General features: G+C 36.0%; 1 protein-coding gene across 1 annotated transcript in view; it reads left to right on the top strand.

Moving 5' to 3' along the window:
• The first annotated feature begins 5,296 nt into the window (after nucleotides 1–5,296).
• The window catches only part of LOC149275199 (uncharacterized), a 37,941-nt gene continuing 22,001 nt past the window's right edge, over nucleotides 5,297–21,236 (top strand). The window contains exons 1-26 of the mRNA XM_089504899.1: nucleotides 5,297–5,396; nucleotides 6,534–6,593; nucleotides 6,904–7,165; nucleotides 7,838–7,952; nucleotides 8,131–8,221; nucleotides 8,304–8,410; nucleotides 8,736–8,952; nucleotides 9,598–9,723; nucleotides 9,940–10,057; nucleotides 10,151–10,289; nucleotides 11,745–11,855; nucleotides 11,944–12,013; nucleotides 12,462–12,599; nucleotides 12,834–12,998; nucleotides 13,111–13,205; nucleotides 13,831–13,957; nucleotides 14,175–14,430; nucleotides 14,585–14,637; nucleotides 15,162–15,262; nucleotides 16,247–16,398; nucleotides 16,560–16,698; nucleotides 18,955–19,062; nucleotides 19,160–19,339; nucleotides 19,535–19,774; nucleotides 20,362–20,518; nucleotides 20,764–20,892. Coding sequence (XP_089361025.1) covers nucleotides 5,297–5,396; nucleotides 6,534–6,593; nucleotides 6,904–7,165; nucleotides 7,838–7,952; nucleotides 8,131–8,221; nucleotides 8,304–8,410; nucleotides 8,736–8,952; nucleotides 9,598–9,723; nucleotides 9,940–10,057; nucleotides 10,151–10,289; nucleotides 11,745–11,855; nucleotides 11,944–12,013; nucleotides 12,462–12,599; nucleotides 12,834–12,998; nucleotides 13,111–13,205; nucleotides 13,831–13,957; nucleotides 14,175–14,430; nucleotides 14,585–14,637; nucleotides 15,162–15,262; nucleotides 16,247–16,398; nucleotides 16,560–16,698; nucleotides 18,955–19,062; nucleotides 19,160–19,339; nucleotides 19,535–19,774; nucleotides 20,362–20,518; nucleotides 20,764–20,892 — 3,556 coding nt within the window. The remainder of the gene's footprint in view (nucleotides 5,397–6,533; nucleotides 6,594–6,903; nucleotides 7,166–7,837; nucleotides 7,953–8,130; nucleotides 8,222–8,303; nucleotides 8,411–8,735; nucleotides 8,953–9,597; nucleotides 9,724–9,939; nucleotides 10,058–10,150; nucleotides 10,290–11,744; nucleotides 11,856–11,943; nucleotides 12,014–12,461; nucleotides 12,600–12,833; nucleotides 12,999–13,110; nucleotides 13,206–13,830; nucleotides 13,958–14,174; nucleotides 14,431–14,584; nucleotides 14,638–15,161; nucleotides 15,263–16,246; nucleotides 16,399–16,559; nucleotides 16,699–18,954; nucleotides 19,063–19,159; nucleotides 19,340–19,534; nucleotides 19,775–20,361; nucleotides 20,519–20,763; nucleotides 20,893–21,236) is intronic.

The raw sequence follows: 21,236 nt of genomic DNA, 5'->3' as shown, positions 1-21,236 counted from the left end.
GTCTGTCTGTCAGTGTCTTCCCTGTGCCCTACCCTGCTGCTGCAGCTCAATTTCCTTCTTTACTCTTAGAGATACATATTTTTCAAATTTTTGGAGAAATTTAGTGTCCTGTACGATTGGCCTGGATATGTGCCAGTGTCAACCTACCTTCAGTGTCCTGCTATTGCAGCTGCTGCCATATCACCTTCCTTACTCTGAGGCATCAAATAATCAATCTGCAGGATATGTGTATCCATTGGTCCAGTGTTGCTGTTGGTGGTCCTGCAGCGCAAAGCTGAGTATGGAGATCTTCCTTAACCTTGGGATGGTGCTGCTGTAAGTGAAATACAGTAGTGAGCCCTACCTCTGTCTTGAAAAGCAGGAAAGAGGTAGACTTCGGCAGGACAGTGAACAGAACAAATTGCAAAATAAAGACTGTTAGGAGGTATGCTTATATATCAGCGCTTGTATTCCCACAATTGAGTTTAATTGGTAGCTTCACCTTAACTACTCCAAAGCTTTAAGAATCCTATAGATTAAACTCCAATAAATTATATGAATTGAAGCTTGTGATGAGCAAATGTATTGAGAAGAGTAAACATTCTAAATGTTCCAGAACTTAAAAGGCTGCCTTCAAGTAGGGAAGAAAGTTTGTTTACCTTAATCTAATGGAAACTGCCTTATACCTTGTGTATTGAACATTCATGTTTATGGAAAGAAACTGTGGTTTGTCTTGGAAGGATTCCAGCACTGTGAACTAGCAATGGGAAACTACTAACTTGTCACCAATGGAGAGTGGAAAGGATTGGTGGCACCAGAATTATCTCTAGCAGCACTAACAAAATAGTTAATGTTTTCAGCAAACATCGTATGACATCACAAAACAATAGCACGTAAGCCACCAATATTAAGCATAGGAAGTTATTATGAACCGACCTACAAATGTTGGACGAAATACAACATCATTTTGTACATAGTCTTTGTACTTTCAATAAAAACAATTAAACCACAATAAACAGGCAAAAATAGGATAGACAGTGTCAGCAACAACAGGTTTGGGGTGAGTAGGACCACGTAAAACAAATCTCAGTGGAGATCTAACCATCGCCATACCCAGCTAAACCAGCCACTTCTTCTTTTTTAATCCCTTAGCCATCGTTCATCAGTTCAGGCCATAACCCAAATGTAGGCCAGCTCTCCCCCATTATCCACTGATCCCCGCTGCTGTGACAAGCCAATCATCTACAAATTACAAGGTTGGTGGGTGTGAGTGTTCTTTGCTGTCTATGTGCTGGGATTGAATACCCAGCCTCTTCTCTTGCACTTTATATCCCCTCCTGAGATCCGATGACTTCTCCATGACCGGGCTTGCTACCTCAACTCCCCACCACTCCTAAAATCATTAACCCCTGCAATTGGCTGGCTAGCCCTACCATGCTGCCCTTGCATCTATGCATCTCCAGGGCTTCCTTACTGGCTTCCTTACTGGCTCATAATTGCCCTTGCAGCCACTTGCCCAAACATCCACACACTTACAAACACACTATATCCTTATTAACTCTCTCTTATTGCTTTATCGCTCTTCTTTGTCTTTATCTCTCCTATTTTGTATCTATCCCTATTGTCTCATTTCTCAATATCTCTCTTCATGCTGCCCTTTTATCTTTCTCCCTCTCCTTTTTTCCTTCTTCAGTCCTTAGATCAGGTACTTAGATTGTCCTTCATGGTGCCTGGTTGCAGTGCACCCATCACAGCTGCCTTAGCACTGCTCTGCCAATTTGTGCAAATGTCAATATCCCAGAACACTTAAAGTACCAGGACAAGGTCCCAAATTCCAGGACTGTCCCAGGAAATACAGGGCAGTTTGCAGCAATGGCTAGATATGGGAAAAGTACATTTTCTGAAACAGCATTAATCTTTATTACCATGGAGAAAAATCTAGCTCCTTAAAAATACGGATGTTTTTTTTTTATGTCAAGCTCAAGCTTTCCCAAAATATGCTGAGTAATTGTGTAAGTGTTGTTAATTTACGTCAACATAGCTTAGTCATATATGCAAGGCAAATAGAGTTTGTGATGCAGAAAAGATACGCACACGTTTCTCAGTTGTGTTGACAATAATGTTGTGGGTTAGATTATGCACTTGACCTATATGTGATCATGCAGGCAGTAAAGATTTCCAGTGTATGTTCAAAAAATAATCCAGTGGCGCTCCCCTTTCACTAGCTATGACATGACAATTTTCTTTATTGCTGCCAAAGGTGAAACATATTTGGTTAAATCTGATGCTTTGTTGTAAATTATATTTAACCCTATTTTACTATAGACAAGATGGTGTTTTGCAGAGATCTTGAGATGTTACAGGAAAACTAGAAGTGGGAAAGATGAATCAGCGAGTGGACATCTTAAAGAATAAAGTGGAGGGGCTATGTCTGCAAGAGGCCAGAGGCAGAGAGGATGAGGAGGGAAAAAAAAACATTAGAAAAGATAAACATTTAACCAAAAAGAAACAATGCCCCCAAACTACATAGTTTGCATGTATATAGTAAAACACAAATTAATAAACCTTCTTGCGGTTCTGGTAAAGTAGTCCAAATGAGGCTAAATACCTTTTCTATCTTGAAAACAGCTTGTGGCAAGATGGCGACCTTGTTTACAGGAAAGCTAAAAGGCAGAAGTCTACTGTGAAAACTGGTGTATTCTGTTTTGCAATTGTTTTTCGGGCAATGAATCACCAGAGAAGAACTGACAATATGCACCCCAAGTGGTAATACTGTCCTGGTTGCCCTAGTTATAAGGCAGCCTAAATAAGTATGGAAGCATGCCCAATGGGTATTATCCAAAAGAAAATGGCTGGAAAAGAATGCTTACAAGTATCTAAAGGGAACACATAAAGAAAATATTCAATGAGAAAGTATATTTCTCCTGTACCCAAGTAAAGGACACTACAAGCGCTAGACTGTGTTTAAAAGAGGTGGCCACTACTATGTTAGGCTTGTTACTACCCAAGGATAAAACACTATGATATTATTATAATTCCTTGAATAAGAGATTCTTATTAATGATGATTTTCTTAAATGTGTGACTTAATAAGTGACTCTTTTGTTTTTCTATAAAAAAAAGTAATCTGGATTTTTTTATTTACTTTCTACAGAGGTAAGTCACATATTTTTTGCCTCATTCCTTTTGTGTGGCGTTTTAATTGCACAGCCTGATACTGTTGGGTAAGATATTTTACCGTCAAGTGACCACCAGGTGAATAGATGACCTCCAAGATCACGTGTCATAACTGCAATCAAGAAAAAGTGAAATAGCTTTGCCCTCCTTAATAAATGATAATCTTCTGTGCTTTTCGGGGGGGGCATTTTTTATTTGGGAACAAAGTTTGTTGCTTGGTCCCTACATTCATTCACTCACTCTCATTCATTCTCTCTCACTCTCTCTAAATGTTTCCTTACATTCTCTGCTGACACTCTGCTTCCACATCCTCTTGTTTTTCATCTTCTCTCTTTTATCTTCTCTCTTTATCTGCACCTCTGCAGACATAACCAAAATGGGGAGAGAACGTCACAGAAAGAGATGCGATTTTCTGTTCTAGCATCACAAATAGTCTGGTAATGTAGGCAAGAAAAAGTGGACAAAAGCTCTCGTAACCTTGGCCTCTAGAAAGCTAGTTGCTGAGTATTCACCTTCTCCTTCATTACCAGTTATATGTCTGTTGACTTTTAATCTGTATGTTGTCAATTTTCATTGTTAATTTTATCTCACAATTTTCATTGTAATTGTGTTAAGGATTCTGCTAGTGTTCTATAAATAAAATGTCTTGCAGCAAATATACACTTCAACATATTTAAATGTAGTTAGTACATTTCCTATCAATTAAGATCCAGAGTTATTACCTCAATAAAATTTATGGATCAACGAAGAGATTATCTAAGAAATGTGAATTTACTGAGCATTACAGCCCCAAAGAAGCTCCAAATGCCAATCATTTGTAAGTAACCCTAGACTTACGGTGTTAGCGGCTCATTGAGACCGATTACACCATCGGTTCCATAAATACAATGGGCTAGTGTTCTTTAGAAATAATGAAAAACTGAAAATAAAATATCTTGTGTAAAGTGACAATTATGTCTATGTGTGGCAGCAACACACATTTATGTCTAGGAGTATCAACCATCTATATAGAATAAAGACTTGGGATCACTTTTCCAAAACTAATATAAAAATATATATTTGTTGTAAATATACAGAAAACACCTTTCTGTTAAAGTCAATTTGTTTGGTGTTATCAGAGATAAAAATTATAAGCAGCTACAACATCTGCTTAATGTATAGTTAAATTTAACATTAGGATATGTATTTTTAGTTTATTTTCAAGTGCCAACAGATACCTCTATCATTTTGTCAAGCCTTTCTCAAGTTACCGGATAAAACAAAGCAACAAAATGTATAACATACAACTTTACATTAATAGGATCCACTGGACAGCTTCTGGACATAATGTGTTAATAGCACTAAAGGATGTTACTTGCCACTAGAGCAGGTTACTAAAACATGGTTAATTTAAACTGTTTATCTACCTTCACTATTGCATTTCAAGTTTACGTTTAAAAAGACTAAGATTTATTCTCAAAATAAGTTAAACACAGGTTGTTCATTTGTTATGGTTGTCTTGTTCTATGTCATTGATTCTTTGTCACCTCCAAGAATTTTCTTGTGAAAGTAAATTTCCACCATCCACCAAAAAACAAACATCCTGGGTCATACTTTTTTCTATACAGAGAAAGCATGAGATACGTTTACGTTTTTGGCATGAAAACCCACCCACCATACCCAAGCACAGCTCCTGTGACGCAAGAGGAATCTACACTTTTTCTATAAAAAGGGTTGTATAAGAAACAGGAGAGTTGCACCATCACTGAATACCCAAAGTTCAGTACTCAGTGACTGAACTTCAGGCAAAATGGGAACTTGGAGGGGCATTTGGATTCCAATATGCTCCCTTATAGCATTTACCTCTTTTTGTGTACAAGGTAAGCACCGTTATGATGAAGATATATAGATTTTAACTGAGAAAATATATATATAGGGAGAGAGAGAGAATAAGATTTCTTTTAAGAATTGCCACATTGGAATGTTATGTATTGTTTTTTAATTTTAGTATTAAAGTTTACTGTGTAATACTATCACACTATTACGGAAAAAATATATATACACAAACATCAAGTGAATATCAAATAGGCTAACACATGAGGGTTTGCTAAAATCTTGGTTGAAGCTGTCAAAATTCTTTTGTGAAACTACAACATTCCAAAATGTCAGTAACGGGTACATCATTGATAGAACCTACATCTAGTGAACGCAATTTTGATTTCATTATCTTTTTCTTTTTAAAAGGTGAACTTCAGGCATCCGGTAAGTGAAGAATCATCTTTGATACTTTTTTGTGTAGAATTGACAAGTGCCTGTAAAATGTGGTACAATATATGTTGTGTACTTATAATTGATAAAGCATGTATAGTGTTACTTACCTTTATTTGCATTAACACAAATGCCCTTGTTAGGGGATTCAAATTACACTATATTTTTTACAGCACAATTGAAATTGTAAAAATCTAAATTCTGGGTTCATACCCAATTCTAGTGAATTATATGTGACTCTAAAAGCACTTCATCGCTATTTTGTGAAAATAATAAACATATTTTGGTCTATGTAGGAATATATATATGTGTAATACTTCTTTATCTTTACATACATCCTCCTTCTCTACTGAAAAAAATATAGCAATGCGATTAACAAAAATACAGAGAATATAGAACGTTATTAACATATTGGTCATAAAGGTTGCTCTAACAGTTGCTCAGACAGCATTTTGTACTGCAAAGGTTAGGATTGTGAGTATACAGACACACATCTAATAATACTATATTATTATAATATATTATGTCATATAACTATTCAAGTATGGCTTGGAAAATAGATCTATATTAATTAATTGGCGCCAGTTTCAAAGATTCAAAGTGCTTTTTAGCAGCTGAATAATAGATGTTATTATCAATGCGACTAACTTATCAACCTTGGAACCTGTAGTCAGAGGCATTTGCAAAATTAGCTATCTCACATCTATCTATCTATCTATCTATCTGTCTGTCTGCCTGTCTGTCTGTCTGTCTGTCTGTCTGTCTGTCTATCTATCTATCTATCTATCTATCTATCTATCTATCTATCTATCTTTCTATCTATCTATCTAATCTATCTATCTATCTATCTATCTATCTATCTATCTATCTATCTATCTGTCTGTCTGTCTGTCTATCTATATATCTATCTATCTATCTATCTATCTATCTATCTATCTATCTATCTATCTATCTATCTATCTCTCTATCTACCTATCTATCTATCCATCAACCTGTGTTCATATAAGGATATCATGAACATTCATTTAATAACGTGTTATTTAGCTTCCTTTACAGTGCCTTGTCATTTTATAATTACATACAACACATGTTATGAGTAACTGGTTGCATTTTGTTGCATATTTTCTACAGACCCCTCAGAGTCTCCCGTAATGACCTTCATTGGATCAACAGTGGCTCCCATTATAAGAAGTGAGTTACTCAATTGCCATTGCCCAAAGGCTGATGCACCACTTCTTCCTGCAAGATAAATTGATTGTTTGCCCAATAAAACAGGTTCATTTGTTGAGCTGTATGAATAAAGCAAGTATTCTTACATTAGCTATGACTACAAATAAAGTTAACTGCATTATCATTTCTCATGGTGTGGGGTCATATTGGACAGAAAAAAGTAAAATAAGTATTGTCTATATTATCAATAAGCATATGTTGAACCAACCACCACCTATGCTGAATGGGAGAGGTCATACCTACAGCAAGTTGAAACTCTTTTGAATTACAGGTAGTGTCTCTGCTCACAACGGGCAAGTCTGCAGTACCTGGGGCAACTTCTACTTCAAGACATTTGATGGAGACGTCTTTCACTACCCTGGAACCTGCAACTACTTGTATGCTTCCAACTGCAAAAGCACCTTTGAGGATTTCAACATTCAAATCAGACGCTCTATTAAGAATAGTCTGCCCACAATCAGCAACATTGTGATGAAGATTGATGGTGTTTTTATTGAAATGTCCAATGGCAGTATTACAGTGAACAGTCAACGGTGAGTCCTCTAAGGGTTCATGACTTTTTCTTAGATGGTCTGCGGACCATGCACCAGATTAATAAGCATTGTTTCATTAATTATAATTGTCATGGTCCTTGGTAATAACTAAAATTAGCAATGCCATTTTCTTTTAGATCATGCAAGACAGACAGTTTGTGTCAACATATTTTTGTAAATAGAAATAGGATTTAAAATCATGTCATAGGATTTAAAATCATGGGTGACACAACCCACTGTTTCGATATGTGGCTGATCACAGTAGTATTTGCTAAATATATTCATATGAAAGATAATTCCACCTTAAAAGAGATGTGGCAAGCATACCCTTTAGACAGTTAGATTTGACATAATATTTGGGAAGTCCCCGAGTGTTTGCAGAACAGGTAAGCAAGGACAAATGTTAGACAGTACATAGAGTTTCCCAAAGTGTTGTGGCTTTGGCGTCTAACATTTTAGCACTAAGAGAACCTATAGGACCTTTAGCTGGGATGCATTATAACTTCAGGTAAAAAAAGCCTTTATTCTACAAAACACTAAGAACTGCATGGACATTATGGAATACATATACCTGGGAAATGCTGTATTGTTAGATAAAATGCTCAAACACCTACATACAAGCCATGTATTTTCCGATTTGCAATGCTGATTAGTATTATTATTTTTCTGCAGTGTGGCTCTTCCATACAGTGTCTCTGGAGTCCAGATTGGAAGAAGTGGATTATATATCAAAATTGTTGCCAAACTGGGTCTGGAATTCATGTGGAATGAAGATGACGCAGTATTGGTAAAGTCCAGTTCGTTCTATATCTTGTCTCAAAGATTCAAATCAATCCTTTACAATTATATATATTGTAATCATCTTCATCATTATTTTAACAGTAGTATTAATTTTCATTTATAGAATATTTACTTACAGATCATATAGTTATAATAGTTTAAAACTGTCTTTTCTTTTGATTAAGCTGGAACTGGATCCTAAATTTTCCAACCAGACCTGTGGTCTTTGTGGTGACTACAACGGGATCCCAATTTACAACGAGTTTATAACAAACAGTAAGATGCATATACATTTTTATTGTGTCTATTCTCTTGATGTAATAAAAATAAAATAATCATGAAACATGATTTTGCATAGATGTTAAAGTCACTGAACTTCAGTATGGGAACATGCAGAAATTGAATGGACCTACAGATACATGCCAGGATTTGACAGCGGCTCCCCTAAGTAATTGTACAGACACTGTAAGTATGGCTTCCAAAAGAGAGATGGACCTTCAAAAGAGAGGTGTGCTTTTTTGGTAAAAACCCGAGTATAAGAAAATAATTTGAACAAATAGTTATAATTCAATATGATGGTTTATATAGATAGCAGTGAATAACATTCAGTCCAGAAACTTTTCATGATTTAGACCGAGGGTAAAGATTAATTTTTCAGAACTACAAATCCCATAATTTATACTGACATCGCTATACGTATAAACAGTATTGCATGTTACATGGAGGAATGAAATGTAGAATCTGATTGTATTTCATATGCTAACCATAGTTGTGTTCTTCTGTTGAACAGAGAAGAATATGTGAAGTGATTTTGACAGGTTCTGCGTTTTCCACCTGTAATCTTCTTGTGGATCCCCGGAAGTACATTGAAGCCTGTGTTCAGGACCTTTGTCGATGTGCAGAGGATGCATTTGGATTCTGCCTATGTAACACATTCACTGAATACTCCCGCCAGTGCACCCATGCTGGAGGAAGGCCTGACAATTGGAGAAGTGCTCAGCTTTGCCGTGAGTACCTTTAACTTGCCCATCATTATTATTATTATTAATTATTGTTTTATATAGCGCCATCAAATTCCGTAGCGCTGTACAATGGGTAGGTTTCAATCCTGCACGGAAACAGGTGTCAAGCTAATTTTGACTTTCATTAACATATAACAAAAACAGGGAGCTGAGAAGCATTATGGAATTTAATCAACATTAGAATATGAAGTTAAGAATGTTAATATGATGTTTTGTCTAGGAATAACCTACCCTGTCTCTCTCACACACACACACACACACACACCTAGGCTAAAGAATAGAGCATTAACTTCTTATGAAGGACTCTAGCGACACCCAATCCAGTTCTAAAAAACATAATAGACCGTTCATTCATTCTTACACTGCCTAAATAGTCCTTCATTTTAAAAGTAATTATACTGTTAGTTAATTTAACTATATATTTATGTAGGAAGTTACTGTCAAGGTTACTTGATGTAAATATGCTCTGCTGTCCTTTTCTATCCACATACTACTCCATGTAATTTGCCTTCCTTGTCACTCCCATATACATGCACTTTACAATACAATGCATGATGAATACACATATTTGTTTTCTCTATATTTAACTTGGTTTTGAAATAACATAACTATTTGATGTTACAATTTCAGCCTTACAATGTAATTACAACCTGGAGTACAGGGAATGTGGAAGTCCATGTCCAAATACCTGCACCAACCCTGACAGGTCATCAGTCTGTGACAGTCACTGTATCGACGGATGCTTCTGTCCTGCAGGTAAAAAAACACAACACAATATTAATAAAAAGAATACACATCGCTGCCAAGTTATTTCTGACCTCAAACAAGTTCTAGCCAAACAATACAAAAAATGATTAAGTCAACAACATTAAAAAGTCAGATGATATTGAAAGCCAATTTCGTTTATTCTAGAGTAGGTAAAAGGATATAAATCATGAAAAAAGACATTCTAACATAAACATGTATTTCAAGGGACGGTGTTTGATGATATCAACAACTCGGGCTGTATACCACTCCAACAGTGCGCCTGCACTTTCAATGGGGAAGTCTATGCATCAGGAACTGGATACTCTGCACAGTGTCGATCTTGGTAATCCGCATTTCATTACTGGGCATTGGGAAGGGAGGATTTCTCTGCTCCAGACTTGTAATGGCTATAATTTTTTTTATAACATCTTCGCAGCACTTGTCTGGGAGGCATGTGGAAATGTTCTGAAGAAGCTTGCTTGGGGTCATGTTCTATTGAAGGTGGATCCCATATAACATCATTTGATTTTACTCATTATACCTTCCATGGAGACTGCAGCTATGTCATTTCTAAGGTACACTAGGACATCTTCATTTTGAGTGTTAATATGAAATTGGAAAAACATGTTTACATGTACTTGATTTTGCTTATTTAATGTAGCACACTTTGTTATGGCTTGCATATATTCTTTATTTGGTCCACAAAGCTACAGAAAGAAGATGGGTAGAAAAAGGAGATATAGTTGGAACACTAAAAAGGACATTTGTGATTAGTCCTCTGGAGAGAAGATGACTGATTTAGTAGCAGGAGTATTTTCTTATATTAAACAAAATTATTCCAAATCTGTTATAAAATATAATCTCATTGTACAGACTCTGACTTAATAGACATATTATTAGAACTAATGTATATTATTCATTTAAAATGAGTGTAAAGTGTAAACAAATATATACAAAAAGTATAAAAAAGTGTAAAAATTTACAGATAATTAAACAGATCAAATTCTGCATTGAATCCCTGTGGTTTCAGGGTATCCACATTGAATACATGTTCTACCTCACATTTCCTCATATTGTTTATATTATTTCCTCTTCTCCAGTATCTTTGAGCCTTATCTATGGCACAGAAAATAATTCCCTTGGGATTTTTGCTATGACCCTCCAATATATATATATATATATTATATATATATATATATATATATATATATATAATATGTTTCTCACGTGCTCTTCCATTATTTTTAGTTTTCAGTTAGTTCTCCCTCATATACCGTAGTCTTCATGGACATTCTATCAAGTAGTGGAGGAGAATGTGAAAAAACATTTAGTCTTAAACGTTTTGTCATTTGTAAATGGATGGAATTATTTGCACTTTACATGCCTTGGATGTTTTACAGCCATACAATCCAATTTTCTAGTCAGGAAATGGTCTTGTATCTTACTTTCTTTTTTATACTCCTTTGAGTCATGAGGCATAATGACAGCTTTCCTTCCCTATAAAGTTCTAAATGATAAAAAGGTTTTGTACCGTGTTAGCCGTTGAGAAAACAGGAGAAAAGTACAGTTGAAATGATACCATTTATTGGCTGAGCTTTCGAGACCAAGTTGTTAGGTCCCTTCCTGAGGCATTTATGAAGCTAACACAGACTAGATAAACACAGAGGTATTGGGGAATGTATATAAAGTTCTAGGCATCCACCTTCTCAAAATTTTTGTTTTCATTTGACACTTTTCTACTTAAATGTTGAGATCTAAAAAATTGATGCGTTCCTCACTATATACAGTATTTAAAGTTATAAAATACAACTCTATTGTGTATACCAAGAATCTTTAAATGTGTTAAGAAAAAAGGTTCAGAAACAAAACACATTTATCAGAAATTCTGGACATACCTACATACAGAAAACCATCTGCGACCTATTTGTACATTACCACACTTTCTGTCTGTATGGATAAATGGTAAAGATCATAAGAAAATCACCTTTAAACTAAGCATATACTCACGTTTCTTCATTATTTTACTTTAGACATGTAACAACAACACATTCAATGTGCTGGGAGAACTGCGTAAGTGTGGCCTGACGGACACCGAAACCTGTTTAAAAAGCATCATCCTCAGTCTGAATAATGGAAAAGATGTAAGATCTTAAGCAACAAACTCAAATGATGGTGTATTCACTACAAATGCATACCAACTAATCTATTCCCTTCCTATTGCTTTACCAGTTTATCTATATCAAACCCTGCGGCAGTGTGTATGTGAACTCATTGTTCACCCAGTTACCTGTCTCTTCAGGTATGTTTAGTACATATTTAGACGCTAACAATACAAATCAGTAAATTATAAGTTGGATAACTTTTTTATACATTTGAAGTGGTAGCAAATACACAACTCCATTTTCTAGCAATGGGTTGATTACAAAAAACTAACTGTGTGTTCCAATCGAGAGCAGTGATTCTAAAATTAAAAATTATGTCTAAAAGCTGAAAAGCTAAATGCTAAATTGTTCTGATCAATCAAAAATGGAAAATGGTGTGGCTTGATTTTCCTGGAATAACAATAAAGATGCGGTATATGGTTCTCAGTATCTTCCTGGTCAAGTTCCCCTCTGTGGTTGGATTATCCTTTTTTATTCAACAGCCATAATTGTAGTGGGTGCCTTCTTTTCTTCCATATGGTTTGGTTACTCTTAGAAATGGTTTTGACTCTGAAATGCAAACAATAATTTTTTTTGGATCTTCAGCTAGTGTCACCATCTTCAAGCCTTCCTCCTTCTTCATCATTGTGCAAACAACATTTGGAGTTCAACTTCAGATTCAGCTAGTGCCACTCATGCAACTCTACATTTTCCTGGACCCTACATATAAAAACAAGGTTTGCGGTAAGGATCAAGACAATCCTTAAATCCCTTTCATTTGACAAATTTGTTGTGGAAAACTCAAATGTTGAGACTACTATGGAGCCATTCAGTCTAGTTTAACTAGCCGTGGTTAATGTTTTGTATGCATTTTTTAAAAAAGGCTATACTGTTTAAATATGAGGATTGAATCTGGAATAAAAACACAAATTAGACAAATTTACACTTTGTTAACTAATTCAAAACTGTGGTTGGCAGGTCTCTGTGGAAACTTCAACAACATCCAAGCCGATGATTTCAAAGTCCTAAGTGGGGTAATTGAAGGAACTGGGTCTTCCTTTGCGAATACATGGATGACGCAAGTCAACTGCCCAAGTGTTACAAACAGCTTTGAAAATCCATGTTCCTTGAGCATTGAAAATGGCAAGTAAAGACATTCATCATCCTTTAGAAAACTGCCTACCAAGAACGTGGGTTAAGAGGCGGTGTTACATGCTCAATAAGGCATTATACTAAAAATATTTTTTTTCTACAGAGCAATATGCGACACACTGGTGCTCCATGTTAAAAGATCCTGAGGGAATGTTTGCAGCATGCCATCTTAAAGTGAATCCAGATATTTATTTTAAGGTACGATAATCCCTGGTTCCCTGGTGAAAGTGATGATCGGACAATCAATGTTGTCTTGGCAGCACATGAATTTATACTCTATATATATGTAAATTATTGCCAAACTGTGATATAAATTACCATCTAATGAACATGTATGTAATATAAGATATACAATAATAAGATATCATAATAATAAGACATTAATAATAAACAAGTTCATTTAAAGGAAATGCAAGTAATTCCTGGATTTTTTCTGTACCTGTCAAATAAGTTTGCTTTTTTGCCTCTTATTATCATCTGACTGTGGTTCCTGGTCATTAACACACTTTGTTGGCAGTAGGATGTGCCACGGTACAATGTACAAAGAAACAGCCATAAAATGACCACAAGGAGATAGTTATATCATTATATTTCCTTACAACCTCTTTGGTTTCTGTGTCTAAAAGTAGCCCTTTTTTGCCAAGCAAATGAAGGCCTGAGCCCACAAAAACTATCCCCATGATACATTTAAGTGATATATCAGTACCAGATAACATCATTTTAATTATATTCTCAAATAAATTCTCAGAATTGTTGTAATGATGCTGTGTAGTATACTGATAACAAAAGGGACTTATAATTTATCATACTCATCTCTCACCAGAACTGTATGTTTGACACATGTAATTGTGCAGAGAGTGAAAAATGCATGTGTGCGGCCCTTTCATCTTACGTCCATGCCTGTTCTAGAGAAGAAATCATGCTCTCTGGATGGAGGCAAAATGTCTGCAGTAAGTTATGTTCACTCATTTAATTATATCAGAAAGTAATAAGTTAAACTCAAAGGTAATGACACAAAATCTATATTTTTTAACATTTTGCTAATTTAATACCAATAGAATTAATACCTTAAAGTATATTGTACAATTGGCTAGGTCGATAGGCCCCTGCTTAGCAGTTTATTGTTGAACCATCTTGATTAACCAAGATTCTCTGTTTAAACCCCAGGTACGTACACCACCACCTGCCCTAAATCTTTATCATACAGTTACAACATCGACACTTGTCAGCCAACCTGCCGCTCTCTTAGTGAACATGACATCACCTGTGACATCTCCTTTGTCCCCATCGATGGCTGCATCTGTCAGAATGGAACCTACCTAGATGACACTGGTGTGTGCGTTGTCCCATCATCTTGTCCTTGCTATTACAAAGGCACAGCGGTACCTCCAGGAGAAGTTGTCCATGACAACGGGGCCATATGGTAAGTATTTTGTTCTGTGGAAAAAAAAATCATGTCATTGTCAAATATTTTTTATTCCATTCCAGTAATTCACTAGACAGACAAGATTAAATACAGGTTAACATTAACAATTCATACCATTATAGAAAACTAATGACTATCAATTAAATCACAGCACTTGCACCATGGGAAAACTGGACTGCATTGGTCAACAGCCACAAATAACAGGTAAGACTACATTTTAGTGTACCCTCCTGTAGACATTTTCATATGCGCTCACTGGTAATAAGGCCAACATTTAGAAACACAAAAATATTTTATCAAGAAATTAACATTGCATCACACATTTTGCACACATGTGTGGCAACGATAATTTACTAGATCACGATTGGCAACATTTCATTACTTGAGAGCTACTTCTGATTTTTGGATTAATTTTAGGATTAACGATACTTAAACATTGTAAACATTTTACATATGTATTGCGTTATGTGTTATGGTTTATTTCCATTTCTTAGGGTTAGTAGAGTTAGAGCAGATAAACACACTATTACCCTCCTGTACATATGGGAGTGTGCCAATCCATTAAAAGCTCCTCAGTATAACCACAGTGCTACCAGTATCTTCTGTGCTACTAGCTTAAGACTTTGAGATAGATGATATTCTAATCATAATACAGAGACGATTAATTGAATACACATTGAATATCTTCTTACTGATGCTCATCTGTCCATCTCTGCACTTCTCCATAGCTTGTGATGCCCCAAAGGTTTATTTTGACTGCACCAACCAAACTGCTGGCACCAAGGGCTCAGAGTGCCAGAAGAGCTGCCAGACCTTAGACATGAGCTGTGTAAGTTTTATTGATAATGAATAAGCACCATGGGTATGTTTTGTTACATCTGTGTGAGGCTGGATGGACTGATCTAGGCTGTGAAATGTTGAGCCAGTTGTGGGGTTTAAATGAGGGAATAACTTTGTCTGCCACCTTCCCAAGTTCTACTATTTATAGCTATGTGTCTAAATGATTGTAAAAGTTTACATAATATTATAACAAATATATATTAGAAAATAGGAAAAACAGCATGTGTTCTAATGTAGTAAACATCTATTTTAGGGGGTGCTGTTTATAACAGTTCTTATGCCGCACACATACTATAGCCTATACAAAACTCAAACTTATACAAACTAAAAAGACAATGTACCATTTGACTCCGAGTACTCATCTGACTATTTATTTCTGACTCCGGTCATACAGTTACATAGTACATAAGGTGGAAAAAAGACCAACCCTTCTACCTAACCTTCCTGACTCCAAAAGTCAATCGGATTTCTCCTTGGATCAAGAAGCTCTATAATATTAATTATATTTATAGCCCTGTATGTCTCTTGGGATAACCTCGGGTTATGACCACAGTCCCCACAAAGGGCCTTCTTCCAGAATATCCCCAATCCCTATTATTTTAACTATATTCATCATCTATTTTCTCTTCGTTAAAGCATCAATATAACTATAAGACCTCTTGTACAGTAGGCTAAAGCTGCCATCTTAAACTAGCACCTTGTTGCAAGATATTTGTGATAAAAGCTTTACAGTTTAACTGCACAATGACTAGCATTAGATTGTCAAGGCAATGCAGGTGTTCCAGCTCCCTAAATGGGGTGAGAGAAGGATCAATGCAATCTTTACCTAGGAGTCACAGGAGGTAAAAATGGAGCATCGATTAAAATCATTTTCAGGGTTGGATTTGTTTTTTTGATCAGAGCTAAATTATGTTTGACATTACATATTATATTTGCAGTCTGGTAAAATGTCATACCTTTATTTGCTTTGCAGTATAGTACCAAGTGTGTATCTGGCTGTGTTTGCCCTGAAGGACTTATATCTGATGGGAAAGGAAGATGTATACACGAAGAAGAATGTCCATGTTTACATAACAATGAAGTATACCCAGCAGGCTCTAAAATCCAAGTGAAATGTAATACTTGGTAAGTCTGAAATATCTGAAAGTTTACAACTTTATTTTTCATATTGTTTTCAAAAACTCGCAACATTGTAAAATGACCAGTTTTATAAATCAAGAAGACCAGAGATCCATTTTGTTCATCCAATGGTGAACAATGTTTTTACTCATGGTTTTCTTCAACAGTACCTGTGTAAACAGAAAGTGGAACTGCTCTAGTGAGGTATGCCTGGGGACATGTACAGTGTACGGAGATGGCCATTACCAAACTTTTGACAGTAAAAGATACAGTTTCAGTGGTGACTGTGAATATACATTGGCTCAAGTAGGTATCATTTCATTTTGTTGCAGATATGCTGGTTTCCTTGTGCTAATATACAAGTATTGGGTGGAGAAAGATAGTCTTCAGGATAATGCATAACATGACGCACACTGCACACTGCACAGTGTTTGATAACTTAAATCTCTTGAGACAGAGTACAGGGGTGCATGAGAGGGACAGACGCACAAGGTATAGGAAGAAGATAGGACAGTTAATAAACAAGCTCAGTGCATCTTTATAATTGAATAAAGTCTATCCTTGTCTTTTGTTGTTTTGGATATATCACCACTATGACATGATTCCTTTATTACCATTTCAATCAATAATGACTCATTGACCCATTATCCAACTGCAGAAACATTACTCTTTCCTGCATTCAGTTTTTTGTGGTCTCCTAGAACTATTTGCTTACTTTGTTTCTGTAACCTGGAAGTGGGTTCTCATAAGATCCTGGAAACATCCTAGCAATTTGTAAACTAAATAAAAACTTCCTGGAGACTGAGCACTAACTTCCTGGAAAATTCCATAACAATCTTTTTAGGTAAAAACAAACAAACAATGTTTTGGATTTAAATCTAGACAACCTTTTTCCCGTGTATAAAATGCTTCATATAATATCTTCATATTTTATGTTAAGCGAAACGCTTAATACATGTTTAATATATTGAAACTACCCACACTCATTTTTATTTAACAAGGACTTTCTGCTACTATTTTGTGCTGTTAAAAAAACAAAAAATATAGTTTATTTTGCAATACCAGTATAAAATACATTAATCTTCAGTATAACCTAGAGGGTTACAGTGGACTGCAAAACAAGGGACACTGACAACACATAGAACCATTAATCCCAAAGGTGTTTATTGGGGTTAAGGTCAGGGCTCTCTGCAGGCTTCTTGAGTTCCTCTACACCAAACTCATTAAACTATGTCTTTATGGACCTTGCTTTGTGCACTGGGGAACAGTTAGGTTGGAACAGGAAAGGGACTTCCTCAAACTAGTGCCACAAAATTAGAAGCATTCAATTGTCTTTGTATGCTATAGCATTAACATCATCCTTCACTGGAATTAAGAGACCCAAACCCTTACAAATATGATCCAGACTGTTATCCCTCCTCCACCAAACTTTACAGTAAGCACTATTAATTTTGGTAGGAAGTGTTCTGGCATCCACCAAACCCACTTCAACCGTATACTGAAGCAGGATTCATTACCCCAGAAAACACGTTCACTACTCAAGAATCCAGTGCCCCATCCACAGCTTTAGCACTGTGCAACCTGGTAGTCTGTGTGAAAGAGTGGCTGTGTGTGTATGTTAGTGTATGGTTTTAGATTGTGTGTGCATGTATGTTTATGTTTCTGTTTGTATGTGTGTGCGTGTATACATGTATGTTTATATGAGCATGGTGTTAGATGTTTGTGTTAGGGTAGAGCTGCCCTGAACAATTACACTTCCAACATCCTAATTCATTGCAATACCCAACCACAATCATTAACCCCCAACCACCATATTCATAATTCCCTATAATCATATTTCTTCCCACCAAATATTACCCCATAGTGCACCACAATCATCTCCCTCTATCTTTATGATCTTTAACATAACTTCTCATCATCATTTTTGTACTCAAACTTTATTTCCCCAACACCTTAGTATTCCCCCCATCATATTCATACAATATTCAACAATACTTCTCATTATTAATTCATAACATTTAACACAGGCACGTAACTAAAAAATTGCCCGGGCTCTCCAACTTCACAAGCAACATGTCCCGCAGTGCCACCTTTGTCCCCAAACAGTTTTGAGTGCCACCTTTGACCTCAAAACAGCTTGTCAATGATGCCAGCTTGTCAACAGCCTCCCTGTTTCAGTAGTCTCCCAAACTCAAATGCCTACACAAGTACACATTCATGCTTACATACACTTATACATTCTCTTTCTAACATACATACATACATACATTTTCTCTCTTGCACCACCTTACCTCATTTAGCTGTCTCTGTAGCCACCCTTTTAAAACTACTCTTTGTTTACACCATGGGCCTGCTCTTTAAACCTCTGGCGCTTGAACACTATGTGAGCAGCCTTGTTTTTACCGTGGGTCAAGTCTACCAGTCAGCTGTGGGCCAGACGTCATATTCTGTGTTGCGCTGACTGGAGAATAGCAGTGGGGGTAATTATTTGCTCCCTCAGCCTCATTAATGGCCACAGCCACATGTATAACTAGATACAATTGTTTTCTTCTATTTCTTAAGGATTACTGCAACAGTGACTCAAATGGAACATTTAGAATAATTACAGAAAACATTCCATGTGGATCTACAGGGACTACCTGCTCAAAATCCATCAAGGTCTTCCTGGGTGTAAGTAATTTCATATTTTGATGAAGACACAATAGACCTAACATTGTTGTATTTAATTTATCACGGAACATTATACATTCTTCTTTTTGTTCTTCAGAACTACGAGCTTATACTCAGTGATGAGAAATTTGAGGTTGTGAAGAGGGATGGTGGGAACTATGTGCCCTACAAGGTTCATCAAATGGGAATCTATATGGTAATAGAAGCCCTAAATGGACTTGTTTTGGTGTGGGATAAGAAGACCACTATCTTTATTAAACTTGAGCCAGAATTCCAGGTAAGTGAATAAACAAACATTTGTTTTACTTGTACTACCAATTCATTAATTAAAAATAATATTAAAACATACCAAGAAATGATATTGTAATGGTAAGAACACTTTTTCTCTACAAAAGGTAGCATTTTTTCAAAATATTTAGATGTTCAAAAGTAATATGTATATGACATTATAATTTGTTCTTTTCCATCACAGGGTAAAGTTTGTGGACTTTGTGGTAACTACGATGGAAATGCCATTAATGACTTTACCACCAGAAGTTTCTCAGTGGTAGGAGATGTAGTTGAATTTGGCAACAGCTGGAAGCTCTCCCCAAGCTGCCCAGATGCTGTGGACCTCAAAGATCCCTGTAGTCTCAACCCGTACAGAAAATCTTGGGCACAGAGACAATGCAGCATTATCACTAGCAATGCATTTAATGCATGCCATTCACTGGTATGTATTGTTAATTCATTAACAGATAGAGTTAAACGGGTTGCTAAATTACTTGGGATGCACATGTGTCTGAGTTACAGACATTGCATAAACATTTGCCTTTGTGGCACTTTAATAAACGCTGAATTGGTCAAGTTGGAATTATCAGTGGACCTGTCTAACCTTAGGCTACTGCTTTAGAAACAAATAATTTAACGCGTACTATGAAATATGAATATATGCAAAAAAGGATTTGATGTCTGCTATAATTAAATATGTTTATGCTCTGTGGTGCATTGATTCATCCCTGGAAACATATTTAATGCTAGTTGACTACTACTAGCCATAATGATTCTTTTCAAGAAATTTGAGCAAAGCTCTGAGACTGGCGGTCCATAAGTAACTTTGTCGGTAAAGTAACCTGTTTTTCTCAGTGTCCCCATGTTGTGTATTAACTTGACTTGGGTGTCTCTTCTAATGATAAGTCAGACAGGACACACTTGGAGAGAAAGTAAAAGAAGAAAACTGAAGTGCCCGTAGATAACTGTTTATAAAACATTTAATATTTGAACCAATACAATTTTAACTTAATATTCCTTTAATTCCAGGTCGACCCACTAAGATATTATGATGCTTGTGTTAATGACGCATGCGCCTGTGACACTGGTGGAGACTGCGAGTGCTTCTGTACGGCCGTAGCCTCATATGCCCAAGCTTGCAGCGAAGCTGGAGTCTGTGTCACCTGGAGAACACCAACCATGTGCCGTACGTATGGCGACCATATCATTATAAGTGTTATAAAATAATGGCAAATAAAACTATTTCACTAATTCAAAAATCACATTATCTTTCATTAAGCGAACCATTTGGGCAAAGCAGTAGACATACCGCCTTTATTACTGTTACACATTAACTCAACAAGACCAATGAGATTGCTGCAGAAATGTAATTTCAATATCTCAGTAAGAACCCTTTTTGATTTATATCCTGCTTTCTTTTCCCCCAAACAGCTCTGTTCTGTGACTTCTACAATACTGAAGGACACTGTGAGTGGCACTACAAAGCATGTGGAGCACCATGTATGAAAACTTGCAGGAACCCTGCTGGAACATGTTATCACAACCTGCCAGGTTTAGAAGGTGAGACAAGGCATTCAAATTGTCCGAAATCAAACATGCAGCTTGTAAAATATGCATTAATTACTGATACTGTCTCTATTAAAGAGTATTTTGTGTCAGCCGTGGAAAAAAATAATTTTACGTAAATATGAAACTTTTACTGACTAATTGAAACAGGAGCAGGAGCCAATGTAGAACTGTTCTTAAACCAATTCATTGAGTTTGATGTGTAGTAAGTGAAACTGATATAAAAGCTGAAAAAAATTCTATTTGGTGTTATGATATCCATACTTTGCGTTATAATATATAAGAGCCCTGATCAAAATGTAATAATTTGTAACCTTTACTAGTTATCATTTATATCC

Source organism: Sceloporus occidentalis, unplaced genomic scaffold (genome assembly GCF_023333645.1).
Source record: "Sceloporus occidentalis isolate IW3139 unplaced genomic scaffold, rSceOcc1.0.p SCAF_295, whole genome shotgun sequence".
NCBI classification, from domain to species: Eukaryota; Metazoa; Chordata; class Lepidosauria; order Squamata; family Phrynosomatidae; genus Sceloporus; species Sceloporus occidentalis.
The sequence above is the reverse complement of the archived record's forward strand: the minus strand, read 5'-3'. Positions and strand labels throughout refer to the sequence as shown.